Raw genomic sequence first — 14,688 nt, 5'->3', positions numbered from 1 at the left:
GTACTATGTACTATAACTTATGGGCTTGTACACACTATAAGGGTGGGCATAACGCCTTTACCCCAACAACCTCCCACTTAAAGGCAAAGTGCCCTTAAGTAAAGGAAAAGAAAAAATCAGCATGTACATGATAATATACAAGGCCATATCAAGGCTGAAACTGGCCTCATCCAATGCCCATCAAGTGTCTGCAATGAGCAAACCGCTCCGGAGGCAAACTCTTCGTCAGCAGATCAGCCGGGTTGTCATCCGTATGAATCTTAACAAGCTGAATTTGCTTGTTCTCTATCACCTCTCTGATGAAGTGATACTTCACATCCACATGCTTCGTCTTTGCATGAAAGACAGGGTTCTTTGCCAACTGGATGGCACTCTGACTGTCACAATGCAACAATGGAATATCCCCTGTATAGCCCAAATCAACCACTAACCGAGATAGCCATAATGCCTCCTTGCAAGCCTCTGTGGCTGCAATATACTCGGCCTCTGTAGTAGATAAGGCAGTGCACTTCTGCATCCTGGATATCCATGACACAGCACCTCCTGTGAATGTAAATACATAACCGGTAGTAGACTTCCGGTTATCTGGATGACCGGCATAATCCGTGAATGTATCAAATTTATGATACCATTCTCGTGGTGCCTGTTTGAGCCCATAAAGACTCTTTTTCAGCTTGCATACAAGCTTCTCCTTTCCACTCACTGCATAACCCTCTGGCTGCTGCATATATATCTCCTCATGGAGATCACCGTGAAGAAAAGCAGTCTTCACATCCATCTGAATCAAGTCCAGATCATCATGCGCAACCAAAGCCAACACAGCTCTAAGTGTGGTCATTTTGACCACTGGAGAGAAGATCTCCTCAAAGTCCACACCATATTCCTGCTTGAAGCCCTTAGCCACTAACCTGGCTTTGTATCTTGGCTTTGCATCTGGTGCAACTTTGAGCCTGTATACCCACTTGCATGGCAAAACTTTCTTGCCTGCAGGCAAATGCACCAACTCCCAAGTTCCATTTTTATGCAGAGAATCCATCTCTGACTTCATGGCACGCTCCCAAAGAGCTCTGTCTGCCCTCTGTAAAGCCTCCTTATAACATGAGGGCTCCCCACAGTCAGTGAGCATCAAGTAGTCAACCCCTGGAACAAACCTGTATTTATCTCTCAATTACTCTCTCCCTAACACTCTTTGTAACTCTTTCTCTCTCTATTTCTCTCTCTAACCACTAACTCTCCTTCTCTCTATCTTACTCTCTCTGTCTCTCTGTGTCTCTCTCTCTAACTCAGTCTCTCTCTCTATCTAACTCAATCTATCTATCTATCTCTCTTTCTCTCTCTCTCGCTCTCTAACCTTTTGACTCGTAACCCTCTAACTCCTAAATAAGACACACACACACACACACACACACACACACACATAAATATAGTAGTATATATAAGAGAAGAGAAGAAAGGGAGAACTTACATGCAGAGTAACTAAGAGTTGCCACATGGTAGCTCCCGCATAAGATATTTAAGAAGAGTGAAAACTTTTATTTTCTAAAGCCTTTGTGGTAAGCCCTCACTTTTGGGTAGCGTTTGTGCTTTGAACAAGCCAAACAATAGAAATGCTCTGGAGGGTCTTGTGGACCTCCGTACCCAATGACCATCATTTGCAGGTTGCTGTCCAACCTGCATATCACCCATTGGTGGCTCCTGTTCCATGCCATAAGGCTGAAATATCATGCCCGGTATCTCCTCCAACTGTGGTATATCCATAGGGATATCTTCTGCCATCTCTGGCTGTCCATTTGGACCATTTTCAGCACCATTTAAGGGCTGGTTTTCCTGCTGTAATGGCTGATTTACAGCCCTTTGTTGTTGTCCATGATGTCCATCATCATCAAAGATGACTCTGCCAGGCTCCTGTTGCCTTGCAGGCTCCTTATACATGCATGTTTCATCAAAAATGACATCATTGCTGCGTATGATCTTTCTATTCATGGGATCCCAAAGTCTATACCCCATTTCACCTCTGTCACCATATCCTAGGAATATGCATTTATGAGACTTAGGATCAAGTTTGGTGCGCATTTCCCTGCGTATGTGCACGTACGCAACGCAACCAAACACTCTCAAGTGCTTGTATGACGGAGGCTTCCCTGTCCATACTTCCTCTGGCACTTTCCCACCAAGCCTCGTGTTAGGTGACCTATTTATAAGGTGAACGGCTGTCATAACAGCTTCAGCCCAAAAACCATGAGGTAATGCAGCATGTGACAACATAGAACGGACCTTCTCCTGAATGGTCCTGTTCATCCTCTCTGCTGTCCCGTTTTGTGGAGGATCATAAGGAGTAGAGAGCTCCCTCTTGATGCCTTTAGCATCACAAAAGTCCTGAAACTGTTTGGACATATACTCTCCACCATTGTCGGAACGCAAAGCCTTCAGTGTTTTGCCAGTTTGATTCTCAACAAGAGCAACAAACTTCTCAAACACTGAGAATGTATCACTCTTCAAACGAAGAGGATAAACCCACACCTTGCGTGTGGCATCATCTATAAAAGACACAAAATATTTTGCCCCTCCCAAGGAAAGCTGAGGCATCTCACATACATCTGTATGCACAAGCTCTAACTGAGCATCTTTCTGTCCAAGAGCTTTCTTGTGGGGGCACTGTAGTTGCCTACCATATATACAATGCTCACAAAATTGAAAACTTGAAAACTTGAGAGAAGGCAAGTAACCCAAACGAGACAATTGCTCCATTCCTTTGACACTCGTGTCCCAACCGGCTATGCCACATAGAAATTTCCGGCAGCTCGGTTGCATTTACATTAGCATGGTGACAAACACCTGCATGCATAAAGTAAAGAGTGTCCACCTTAGAGCCTCTGGCAACAACCAGTGAGCCCTTACTAATTTTCCACTTTCCACTACCAAATGTGGTAACATAATCAGCATCATCAAGCTGTCCAGTAGAAAGCAGATTCTTCTTGATCTCAGGCACATGCCTGACATCATGGAGCATAAGCTGTGAGCCATCTGAAAATACAAGCCTCACATCACCTCTGCCAAGAATTTTGCATGCATGGTTATCACCCAAATAAACCACTCCTTCATTGCCAGCAGTGTACCTGACAAACAAGTCTCTGCAACCTGTGACATGAAAGGAGGCACCTGAATCAATGATCCATGAGTGCATACCATGACCACCTGTAAGAAGTGAATGGGCATCAAGTGAAGACGTAAAGAGGACCTCATCCTCACTGCCACCTGCATGTGACACATTGATTTGTTCAATCTTGACTCCACTTTTGCCCTTTGGCTTTACATCTTTGGCTTCGTTTTTCTCTTTGTCTTTGCCTTTTCCCTTTTCTTTTTGATCATTTTTCCATTTGTAGCATTGCTTTTTAATGTGTCCCTTTTTGCCACAATAATGGCATTCCAAATCCTTTTTGGAGCGAGACTTGCTCCTTCCCCTTTCTTGGCTTTTTCCCCTTTGCTGGGATCTCCCACGTGCATTCATTGCATTGGACTTTCCAACAGAGTTGTTTTTCCTGTTCATCTCTTCTTGAAGAAGAGCACCCTCAACATCTGCATATGACAGCATAGCATGCGAATTGCTAGTGGCTGTCCTGAATGTGTCCCAACTTTCTGGCAAAGTGCATAACAAAAAAGTGGCTTTGAACTCATCGTCCATTGCCAACTTTTGATTGATGACCTGGCTGACAATACCATTAAACTCATTTAGATGGGCTGTCATAGATGCCCCTTCCTTCATCTGAAGACCTATGAGTTTCTTCAACCAATACACTTTGCTTGAGGCACTTTGTTGGGCATACAAGTCCTGCAATCTCTGCCACATTCCCCAAGCTGTCTTCTCTTCACGAATGCTGAAAAGTAATGAGTCTGACACAGACAACATGATAGTAGATCTTGCCAGCTCATCCATATCTTCCCACTCTTCAGCAGTAAGAGAAGCGGGCATCACACCCCTTTCTTTGATAGGCTTGTGCTGCTTTTTCTGAAGCAACACATTGTAGCACTGGGTTTGCCAAATATCATAATTATGAGAGCCTTCAAGCTTCTTGATGTGAAGCAATGAAGAGCTCTCACCTGTGGTTGCCATAGCAAAATGCAACCTGTAAATGCCTGACTCCCTGCAAATGTGCAAACACTGCACCCAAGATGTGCAAACACTGCACCCAAAGCACACAAAGTGCTCACAAATGTTCTCCCAAGCTTTATCTCCCACTGCGGAAGCAAGAATGCAACTTTTCTCCCACTTTTTGTGATGAAAACACCAAAATCTGGTTGCTGCAGATTTTGGACAGCACCTTAAATGTGCTCTTTTGCCCTTCCAAAGTACTGTACAGCAGTACCGAGTGCTCACCAATGATGTACCAAACCTGTATCGGCAATTTCAGCAGCTGAATTTGAACCTTTTGATCACTCAAAACAGTGTACAGCCATGCCAAAACATGCACAAAGCTGTGCCAAATCTGTACCAGCAGGTACAATAGCAATAAATGCTCTCCTGGCTGTCCAAATGAGTGAAAATCAGACTTTTACAGTCCCGAACACTGCATACAACAGTCCCGAACAGAAATTGGGCAAAAGCCCCTTGACTGCAAGCTGATTTTTGAGGATTCAAGGCATAAATGTCTTGCCTGCTGCTTTGCCAAGCTCAACAAGCATACAAACTTGAAAAGCCCCTTGATTTGAGATCAATTTCTGATCATGCATGGTACATTGGCGCACATGAAGGCATCCAAAGTGTTCACGATGCTTCCCCCTGGCCACATATACATCAAATACATGAAAGCCCCTTGATTTACAGGCACATTGAGTGCTTGTAAGGCATCAGCACATTATCCACAGCATCAAATGCGATCGCCTGCATGCAAATCAACCAAATCGGCACAAAAGCCCCTTGATTTGCACTGCAATTTGCTGCAACTTTGCCCAAATGTGCGATTTTTCACATCATACAGCATGTATGAGTGCTTAATTGCACAATTACATCAAAAGCCCCAAATTTCGACATCCAATTTCCTGCAAATTGATCCTGATTTGACCAATTTCCTGCAAATTTAGCCTAATTGTGACCAATGTCACCCAATTTTGCCAATTTTGCTCAAAAATTGAGCAATTGGGCACTTGTACCTGCTCAATTGCTTGAGTTGATAAGAAATTCGCAAAATTGAAGCAAAAATACCTCTGAAATTTCTGATTTTTCTGAGTTTCTTGACTTGCAGGCTGAGATGGAGGCGGTGGTGGCGGCGACTTCGGTGCTGGGCAGCTTCTGGAGTAGCTGGGCAGCCACACCTGGCTGGCTATGGAATGGGGAAGAGGAGGCCTCTCCGCTGGGAAGGCACGGGTGGATGTAGCACAACCTTTTCCTTCGATTGGTGGCTTCTTGCTGCCGCCCGCTACCACGTGGTATGTTGCCTGACGTGGAGCTGACTGATGCTTGTGCGCCTCCCGACGTTGCAGCCTTCGCCTGTTGCTTTCGCCTAGCACATCTACGCTCGCTTCAGTGGTTCATTCCACGCTCGACTGCCTTCGCCCGCTTTGTGGACCAGCCGATCAAATGCGCTTGTCGCCTGCGTTGTGATGCAACGCCCGCCTGGTAGCGCTTCGCTCGCCTAGCGCACTTACGCGCTACGAGTTTAATTGGCTGCGCCAGCTAGGCGACTTGCTGCAAGCGATGACGCGTGGCTATGGTTCTGGTCCTCAGCCAGTTGCTGTGCGCCTGAGTATGGACGTGTGCTGCCTCAGCCACGCTACAGGTCGCCTAGGGCTGCTGCCTTCGCCAATGGCTCAACGCCCGCCTGGCTACTGTGACCTTGATACAAGCTGCTCACACTAAAGGGCTTTTCTGCGAGTGTTGATGCCCTGCAGGCCTTGCTGCGAGTGTTGAACCAGTTGATGCCACAGAGTATGACAGCAGCAAAGCAAGCAGCTCGTTCAGCTATCAAGGAGAAGAGATGAATAGCACCGCCTTCTAGGCTCTGATACCAGTTGATGGGGAGAATTCCAGAATTAGGGTTAGAGTTCATTCATGGGAGACATACACAGAGAAGCAAGGGAGAGAGAGAGAGAGTTGTGGGGATAAGTCAACTCATGAGGCATGAGTGTGTGACTCCCCTATCACACATGTATATTGCACTAGTACACATAGTGCACTTAGTACATTAAAAGTACTAAGTGTACTATGTACTATAACTTATGGGCTTGTACACACTATAAGGGTGGGCATAACGCCTTTACCCCAACAAGGTTATCTATGCCTGCGAGTGATTGTTTTATCTTACTTGAGCCCACCTCTCACCCAAGGTGTGTGGTCAGAGTACCAACACGGAGTGCAAGTGGTAAAGTGGACATGACGGGACTTATGTCTATGCCAAGGGTCATGTGGACCGATGTCTTATTGGCAGGAGACTTATTTTGTCTCGCCCATTTACTTGGGACATGGATTATGATATCTGGACTTATGGGACTGTTTTGTCTCGCCCATTTATCTTGGGAAATGGATTATGATATCTGGAATTATGGGATTGATTTGTCTCGCCCATTTACTTGGGACATGATTATGATATCTGGACTTCTGGGACTGTTTTTTGTCTCGCCCATTTATCTTGGGACATGATTTTGATATTGGTATTATGGAGACTTATTTAGTCTCGCCCATTTCTTTGGGACATGGATTCTTCAGTTATATTGGATTTTTGAGACTGTCTCGTCTCGCCCAATCGATGGGACATGATTATATCTTGAATATATGGCTTGAAGCTTAAAGTTGCGGACAACTTTTAAGAAGTTGGGGAGGATGTCACCAGCCTGGACATTTCTCAGTCTGAAAGGGGTCTAGTGGACTCCAGGATGTTTAAATATTTGGAAAGTACAAGCTTTGGGAATGGGGGATTATCCTAGAATACAAAGGACCACACTCCTAAAATTTAGGAGAGTTGCTATTTTTGGCCCGACTCCGATGGAAATTCTGTTTGCGTCATTACATCTGGAATTGAGCAGATACCAAGAGTTGGCAAAGTGCCTTTGACAGAATGTCTACCAGTTGGGATATTTTTAGAGATAAAGTTTATGGAAGGACCCATCTCTTAGATTGGGACATGTGGCAAGGAGGTGGACCAAAGTGAGACAAGTGGCCTGACACTTGTTAGAAAGTGGATCAAAGTGAGACAAGTGGCCTCAGACTTGTCACTTCAACTATTGTGTGGCTCTCCACTTGTCATCGTAACCTTCTTTTGCCATTTTAGCTCATGGGAGGCCCAAATCTATAAATTGGAGCCCTCTCTCTTCATTAATAGAGGCTCTCTTGCTCCACACTAGCCTCTACCACCGTTGAAGGCTGCCCTAATGATGGCTCCTCTCTTTCTCTCTCTCTTGAAGGCTGCCCATGAAGAATACCGGCTGTTGGGGACTGTTTTGGAGGCTTCCATCGCGAAGAAATACTGAAGGCAAGGGTATTTAATCATTTATTATGATTTCTAGTCATTGTACTTGTTTGTACCAGCATTTGTACTTGCTGTACCAGCCCTTGTACTAGCTGTACCAGCTTCTTTACTTGCTATACCACCCATTGTACCGGCCGTACCTTCTTTTGTACTTGTTGTACCTGCTGTACTTGCCACCATACCGACTGTACCAGCCATTGTACTTGCTGTACCAGCCCTTGTACTGGTTGTACCAGCTTCTGTACTTGCTGTACCATCCATTGTATTGGTTGTACCAGCTTTTGTACTTGTTGTACTTGCTGTACCAACCATCGTACCGGCTGTACCAGCCACTGTACCTACTGTACCAACCATTGTACCTGTTGTATCGGCTGAATGGAGAGTTGTACTTGCTGTACCCCCTCTATTGCATGAAGACCCGTGGTTTTTGGGGAAGAATCAGTACCCACACGGAGGTATATGGATTATATTGTTGGCTCGGCATTTCTACAGCCTATGTTCTGGCTTGGTTGCCTCGTGTTGGGCTGTGTTATGGCATTTGTATATGGATAATCCGGCATCTCCCGTGGGGAGAGTAAGGCCCTCAAAGCTTGTACATGATATTATTCTCCTTGGGTAATAAAATACTCCAAGGGGGGGGTCGGCCCATCCGGCCTCTATGCGGTGTCACGTGTGCAAGCTCCATTTTCAGCATTTGTGGATGTTTTGTCCAGCTTTTATGTTTTGTGCAAAGTGATGATGGATATGTGTTAAGGCTGTGGCCACGTTTAAAATGTTTTAATATGCATTGATGGTATCAACAAGTGTGTCAAAGGTCCTAGTCCCCCGGGCACCCGCTGCGAGTTTCAGGTTTCATTTTCAACTCCAAATTGACGCCATTCACACTGTCCACCATGTCCCCGTGCACACCTGCATCCTGTCCAGAGAAAAACACAGGGTCGTGACATACCCCCCTCTTGAAAAATAGCAAGCGTCCTCGATTGCACTCAATGGCACAGTAAGGCATCTTATGAGCAAAGACTCCCCATATGACAAAAGCAATGGTCCTAAAATGCATCTGGGTGATAAAACAATCATCCTGCACAATATGGCCACACTGTCATGTCAAAGTGACAAACAACTCTTGCTTGTTCCTTCAGAACCTACAGCAAAAGTCTAAAACCAAGTGGAAACACGTTAACTGTGTTAGCCAAAAACAAAACCATGCATCATTCTACATACGACACACATATGCATGACACATATATGCATTCGCAAACAATATGCTCCTCAAGATGCTCTACCTACTCTAAAGTAACATGTCTAAGGGCTGCTCGCAAGCCTTACGCCCATGGACATCCCATAGGACCCACGACTCATGGTACAACTTGAGCATATGAAAGCACTCAATGCATCCAAACAATACATCCACTAAGTACTTCCCACATATGTCTCATGGCCATCCCGCAGGAGTCACACCCAGTGGTGCATCCATGAACATAATAAAGCACTTGATGTATCATACCAATATACATGCAGTACACGACACAATCCAGAGTATTACCCAATGTATTCTCAATGGTACCAGGATCCAATGGCACCAGAATACAATAATACCACAAAAAGTGTATGCATACATGCACAAATAGAGTTCAATCCATATATGAACCAAACCAACTCTAGGACTGCTCGCAAGACTTATGCCCTCCATAGAGTTATCCATAGTTGCAGTTATAGTTCAAGGGGCGGCCGACTGTGAACCATACCTAACTGTACCATCTCATGTGACTAGTACACAATATCATAGAAGTCCCATAAGCAGATGTACTGCCAGCCTCAGTACCTTCGGGTGAATACAAAGATGTCACCAAGCAACTCCTAGATGACAACTGAGCCTGTCTGTAACAAGGGAGCGGAGGTGCTACTCCCCTCTTGAGCATCAAGCAATGCTCCAGACCTATGCTTTGCTGAACCTGAATGAGCCGTAACAAGAGTCGACTCCAACTCAAAGGCATCAAGATAAAGCTACAAATCCTGAGGTGAATCTTCTAAGTCACTCTCCTCCATCCACTTCGCATCCATCAGTGATCAGCTCTTGAACTTCACAGGATAGCGATTGGAAACTTTACCCTGCACCTTTCTTTCCTTATGTGCCAGTATCTGCTCGGGAATAAGAACCTCGTCAAGTTCCTCCGCTTCCGTTTGAGCCTCATCTGATACATCCTCAGGCACCGAAAACCTGCTTGCACTCCACCCAAGTGGTAAGCACAAGTCCTCGATGAAGCATAGTAGATCACCACTGCTAAACATAGAAAGAAACTGCAATGGGAAGATAGTTCTTAAACTTATCAAGGTAACCCCTGACAACTTAAGCTTGTGCACCTGTTGCAAAATCTCCTTAAGGTCATCCACTTTCGGTGGATCCTCAATGACCGGTTCATTGGGCTCCAGTCTTATATACTTGCGAAGGAGACTCACATGAAAAGCATTGTGTATGTGCCAATGACTAGGCAATGCCAACCAGAAAGCCACTTCATTGATCTTTTCGATCACTCGAAAATGCCCATAATACTTGAAAAGGCCCGTAGTACTTGGTTGCAAGCTTAGGGTATCCACCCTCTTTACCAAGCCTCCTTGCAAGTCTTGCTTTCTCAAATTTCAGTAATACCCGATCATTCTTTTGACATAAAATTGCCTTCTATGCTTGTCGGCAGCCTTTTTATGCTTGTCTTGTGACCTTGAAATGGCTGTCCGCACTTGAGCAAAAGCAATATCCAAGTCTCTTACATAATCATCAGCTGCAAATATCTCGTTCTTTGTGCAAAGGATGATATACTAAGCTTTGATGGTCTTCCTGACCATCAAGAAGTAAGCTTGCTTGCTAAACTTGTCCACAATTATCCAAATAGCATCATTACCTTGTTGGGTCCGTGGCAAGTCCATAATGAAATCCCTTGTAATACTTTCTTATGGCTGCGTGGGAATAGGCAATGGCTGAAGCAAACCTGGTGCCTTTTGCCTTTCAAATTTTACCTTTTGACAGGTGATACATGCATGTACATGTGCCTCTATGTCCTTCCTTCCGCATACTTGGCCAAAAGGAATACCGCTCAATCATGTGCGTAGTAGGCATTATGTCTCTATGACTAGCATATGGAGGATCATTGCACTCATCCAAATTCTTTTGCCTCATTCTAGACACCACACACAGGCAGTTATCTTTCATGAGAAACCCTCTTTGATCACATAAGAGGCATGTGTATGACTAGCCATCAAATCAGCCCAAATAGTGGCAAAATCAGCATCCGTATGATACAAATTACGCATGGTAGACAAGTCCCCATGAGAGGCAACTGAGATAGCTGCTACATACGGCTTTCGTGACAATGCATCTGCCACTACATTCTTCTTTCTTGGGGTGTGCAAGATCTAAAAATGAAACATAGAGAGAAAATTGGCCATCCACACATGTTTTTTTGACAATTTAGTTTGGGTAAGAAAATATCTCAAACTCCGGTGATCTGTTTTTATAGTAAAATCAACCCCAAGAACGTAATGTTTCCATATGGTAAGTGCATGAATTACATGGCCAAGAGCTTTTTCTCATAAATGCCAAGAGAGATCTCTGCATCATGCAATCTATGGCTCTCATAAGCCACGGCATGTCCCTCTTGATTTAGGACAGCTCCTATGCAATTCTCAGATGCATCACATTCCACACTGAGTGCAACACTGGACCATGAGTAGTTATATCTTTCAATTTGAGGAATGCATCCCTCTACTTCAGCCCATTTGTATGTAGCTTTCTTCTTTGTCAAGTCATGCAAAGGAGAAGAAATCCATGCAAAGTGTGGAATGAACTTGTGGTAGTAAGAGCATAATCCAAGAAAACTATAGATCTCATGCACTGATCTCAATTTGGGCCATTTCTGAATGACACCAATCTTTGCAGGCTCTTTCCCGCACTCCATCTTTTGACACAATATGTCCAAGATAATGTATCTCTGATAAGAAGAACTCGCTCTTCTTTGCATTTATGAAGAGTTTATGCTTACAAAGTTTTTCAAAAACAATAGCCAGATGAGCTCTATGCTCTTCTTCAGTCTTCGAGAAGACTAGGATGTCATCAAAGAAGACACTTGTAAATTTCGTGTAATGGTGGAATATACGATCCATCATTATATTGAATGTAGCCGAGTATTCGTAAGACCAAAAGGTATAACAAGATACTCATAAAGCCCAAATACTATCTTGAAAGTAGTTTTATGCACATCCTCAGGCACTACACGCACTTGATGATAGCCACTTTTGAGATCAATTCGGTTAAAGCATGCCGATCCATTCAACTTGTCAAGGATGTCGTCTATGCGTGGAATGGGAAACCGATTCTTGATGGTGAGCTTATTCAAAGCTCTATAATCCACACACATACGAAAAGATCCATCCTTCTTTTGAACTAAGAGGACGGGTGAACAATAGGTTGAACCAAACTCTTGTCAAGAAGCTCATTTATCTGCTTCATGATCTCCTCTTTTTGGGATGCACTTACATGATAGGCTGGTCTATTAGGTGGTGAGCTACCCTGCACAAGATCAATATGATGATCTTCCAGTCGTACGGGTGGCAACTCATTTTGTAACTCATCAGCAAAACAATCATTGTACTCTTGCAAGAATTTCAGTCTATCATTACTAAGAGTGTTTACATGCACGTTATTTTCTTTAACATCATCCCGTACAAAAATCAAGTACTCAAAAACACTTTTTACGTGCGCGGCAGCCCCCCCACAGTCTCTGCCACCAAGCCCCCCTGCCACCTCTCCTTGTGCCGTATTCGGGTGTGCACGGTAGCCTCTTTCTCTACAGCAGCGGGCTGAAGGCGAAGTTGCAGGAGCAGGTAGGGTTAGGCGGCAACAACGGCGGGAGCAGGGCCAGCGTGGTTGCAATGGCGAAGTTGGCGGCGTCAGGGTATGCAGCGGCGCTGGCGGAGGTGGACCAAGCACAGACGCTGTTTGCGGATGTGGAGAAGCTGGGGTGGTACCTGGAGGACAGAGTTCTGGGGGTTTTGTGACCAGCCCTGTTTTGAAGGAGGAGGATAAGGTGGTGGCGAAGGAGGTGAGCAAGGAGGCTAACTTCCAGGCCATCACGCTCAACCTAGCTCTGATACCAATCAAAGGTTTCAGAGCTGCAGTCCACAGGAGATGTAGAAGCTACGGGGGCTTCTACGGGGGGTGGGAGATGTCCATGTTGGTGAATGGACAAGGGAGAGAGAGAGAGAGAGAGAGAGAGAGAGATCTGACAAAGCTCAAGAGAGAGCAAGATAATGCAGGAGTTAATGATTGATTTGATTGTTCTGAAGCTTTTACACCAAATACCTGCTTTTGTAGGCTGTAAGCCTTATCTTTTAACTCAAGGGAATCACACACATACTAGACAAGTGACACATGCCACACTTATCTTATCCACAACTAAGGGTGGGTTCACACACTAACACACTTGGTCCTTTTAGGGTCTGTTTACACAGACAAGTGGGTACACAAACAGGCATGATGGGTACACACACACACACACACTCCGAAATACCCAACAGGTAGGCTGGGCTGGGCTGTCATATGAGAGAGAGAGAGAGAGAGAGAGAGAGAGAGAGCCCTAACTCTAACCTGCCCTTCCTGCACCCTAACCAGCTCAGATCAAGTTTTGTATTAACATTTGCAAGGGGTCAAATTGGCCCATTAGAGCAAAGGTAATTCACAATAACTACATCGATATGAGATGCGTAGTGCATCTTCAAAATCATATACAAAAAAATTCAAGAAAGAAGAGGAAACCCTAGAATAACAAGTCTTGTGTGAGATGGAGGAATCAATCATCCGTCAGATACTGATGGGGTTACATAGTCTAAGTGAAAATGTCCTTTGGAAACCCAATCAGATTAAAAGTGTCTGTGATAATGGGTGTGTCTGACTCTGATCGGCATGTCTAACAGTGTGTCTATAACTTATATGACTGCAGTGTGTCAACTGTGGCCATGCATGCGTGTGCGGTCGTGTGCTCTTGCACACATGCACGTGCACAGAGAGAGAGAGAGAGAGAGAGAGAGAGAGAGAGAGAGAGAGAGAGAGGACTCTAAATGCATAACAAGACTTGGTTTGCTGTGAAACCAGGTTTATGATAACTGTCCCAGTAAGAATCCAAAGAGCACTATTGACAAACTAGAATCACTGCTCTATCCTGACAATGCTGTAGCGGTAGAGAAGATTGAGACACGTGTAGGTTTACCAATGATGGGGCGTACAATTCTGAACAAACCCAGGTGTATTGAGTGTGAAACCAAAGGACTCGTGGTGTGTGCAACGTGCACCGGTTCAGGGTTGTACATTGACTCGATCCTGGAAAGCCAAGGCATTATTGTGAAAGTGAGATGTCTAGGTAAGTGCTATAAGACCTGTGGAAAGCTGAGATGAGAGCAGATCTTGCTAATTATTTAAATTAAAATGTCTTATCCCCTTGTGCCTCTTCTTTGCTTTGGTGGTTATATTGCAGGATGTGGTGGTTCCGGAAATATTTTATGCTCTACTTGTGGAGGTAGGGGTCATCTCTGAGTTTTGGCTGCTGCTAATAAAGTAGCAAGCAGGAGCTTTGTATCCTGGTTAGATGTGAAGGAGGTATGGGGTAAAACTAGTGAACTCTTGTGATTTATCTGGAGGTTAGAGGGAGCCTCCATTTCATGGTTGGAAAGCTTGATCCTGGTGGTACTGGAGGGGGAAGGTTGCATTTGACCATAAAATGTTATAGTTATGGAGCTTTCTGCAATTATGATATGCTTTGTAAGAGGATTCATGTATGTACAAGTTTATTGTTCAATACTAAAACGCATGCACATTCATTCTGATATCTGCTCTTGTATGGAATGGGTTGGTAATTACTGAAATTCCAGGCTGCAGTAATGTATACTTCTGGCAAGTGCTACAAACTTTTTAATTTTCTTGGGGATGGAAAATGGAAAGCATTATCTACTTTAGGGGGGCTTCAGACGGTGGGCTGTGGGGTCAAAATAGCAATGTGTGGCCATATGGCCCTTTTGTGAGGGCCTTTTCAAAAGGTTTGAACACTTTTACTTACATATCACGGGTTTAAAACTGTGCACATTGAAGGAGGTGCTGGGTTCAAGTCTCTCTGCTCTACTCCATTTGATTTATAATGCGGTGTCAGTGAGCTATTTGGCTTGGACAAGCTGGAGGAGATTGTGG

The 14,688-nt window shown here is 44.6% G+C and overlaps 1 protein-coding gene across 1 annotated transcript in view; it reads left to right on the top strand.

Annotated features, from left to right (window-relative positions):
• Window positions 1-14,330, top strand: part of LOC147628236 (DnaJ/Hsp40 cysteine-rich domain superfamily protein) — a 31,640-nt gene extending 17,310 nt beyond the window's left edge. Inside the window, exons 2-3 of the mRNA XM_086813297.1 lie at window positions 13,603-13,867; window positions 13,982-14,330. Of these exons, the coding sequence (XP_086669423.1) occupies window positions 13,603-13,867; window positions 13,982-14,040 (324 nt within the window). The 3' untranslated portion in view covers window positions 14,041-14,330. The remainder of the gene's footprint in view (window positions 1-13,602; window positions 13,868-13,981) is intronic.
• The last annotated feature ends 358 nt before the right edge of the window (window positions 14,331-14,688 follow it).

This window comes from Cibotium barometz, chromosome 19 (assembly GCF_041138505.1).
Source record: "Cibotium barometz isolate CiBa-2024 chromosome 19, ASM4113850v1, whole genome shotgun sequence".
Taxonomy (NCBI): domain Eukaryota; kingdom Viridiplantae; phylum Streptophyta; class Polypodiopsida; order Cyatheales; family Cibotiaceae; genus Cibotium; species Cibotium barometz.
Note: the sequence above shows the minus strand (reverse complement) of the source record. Positions and strands in the feature narration are given on the sequence as shown.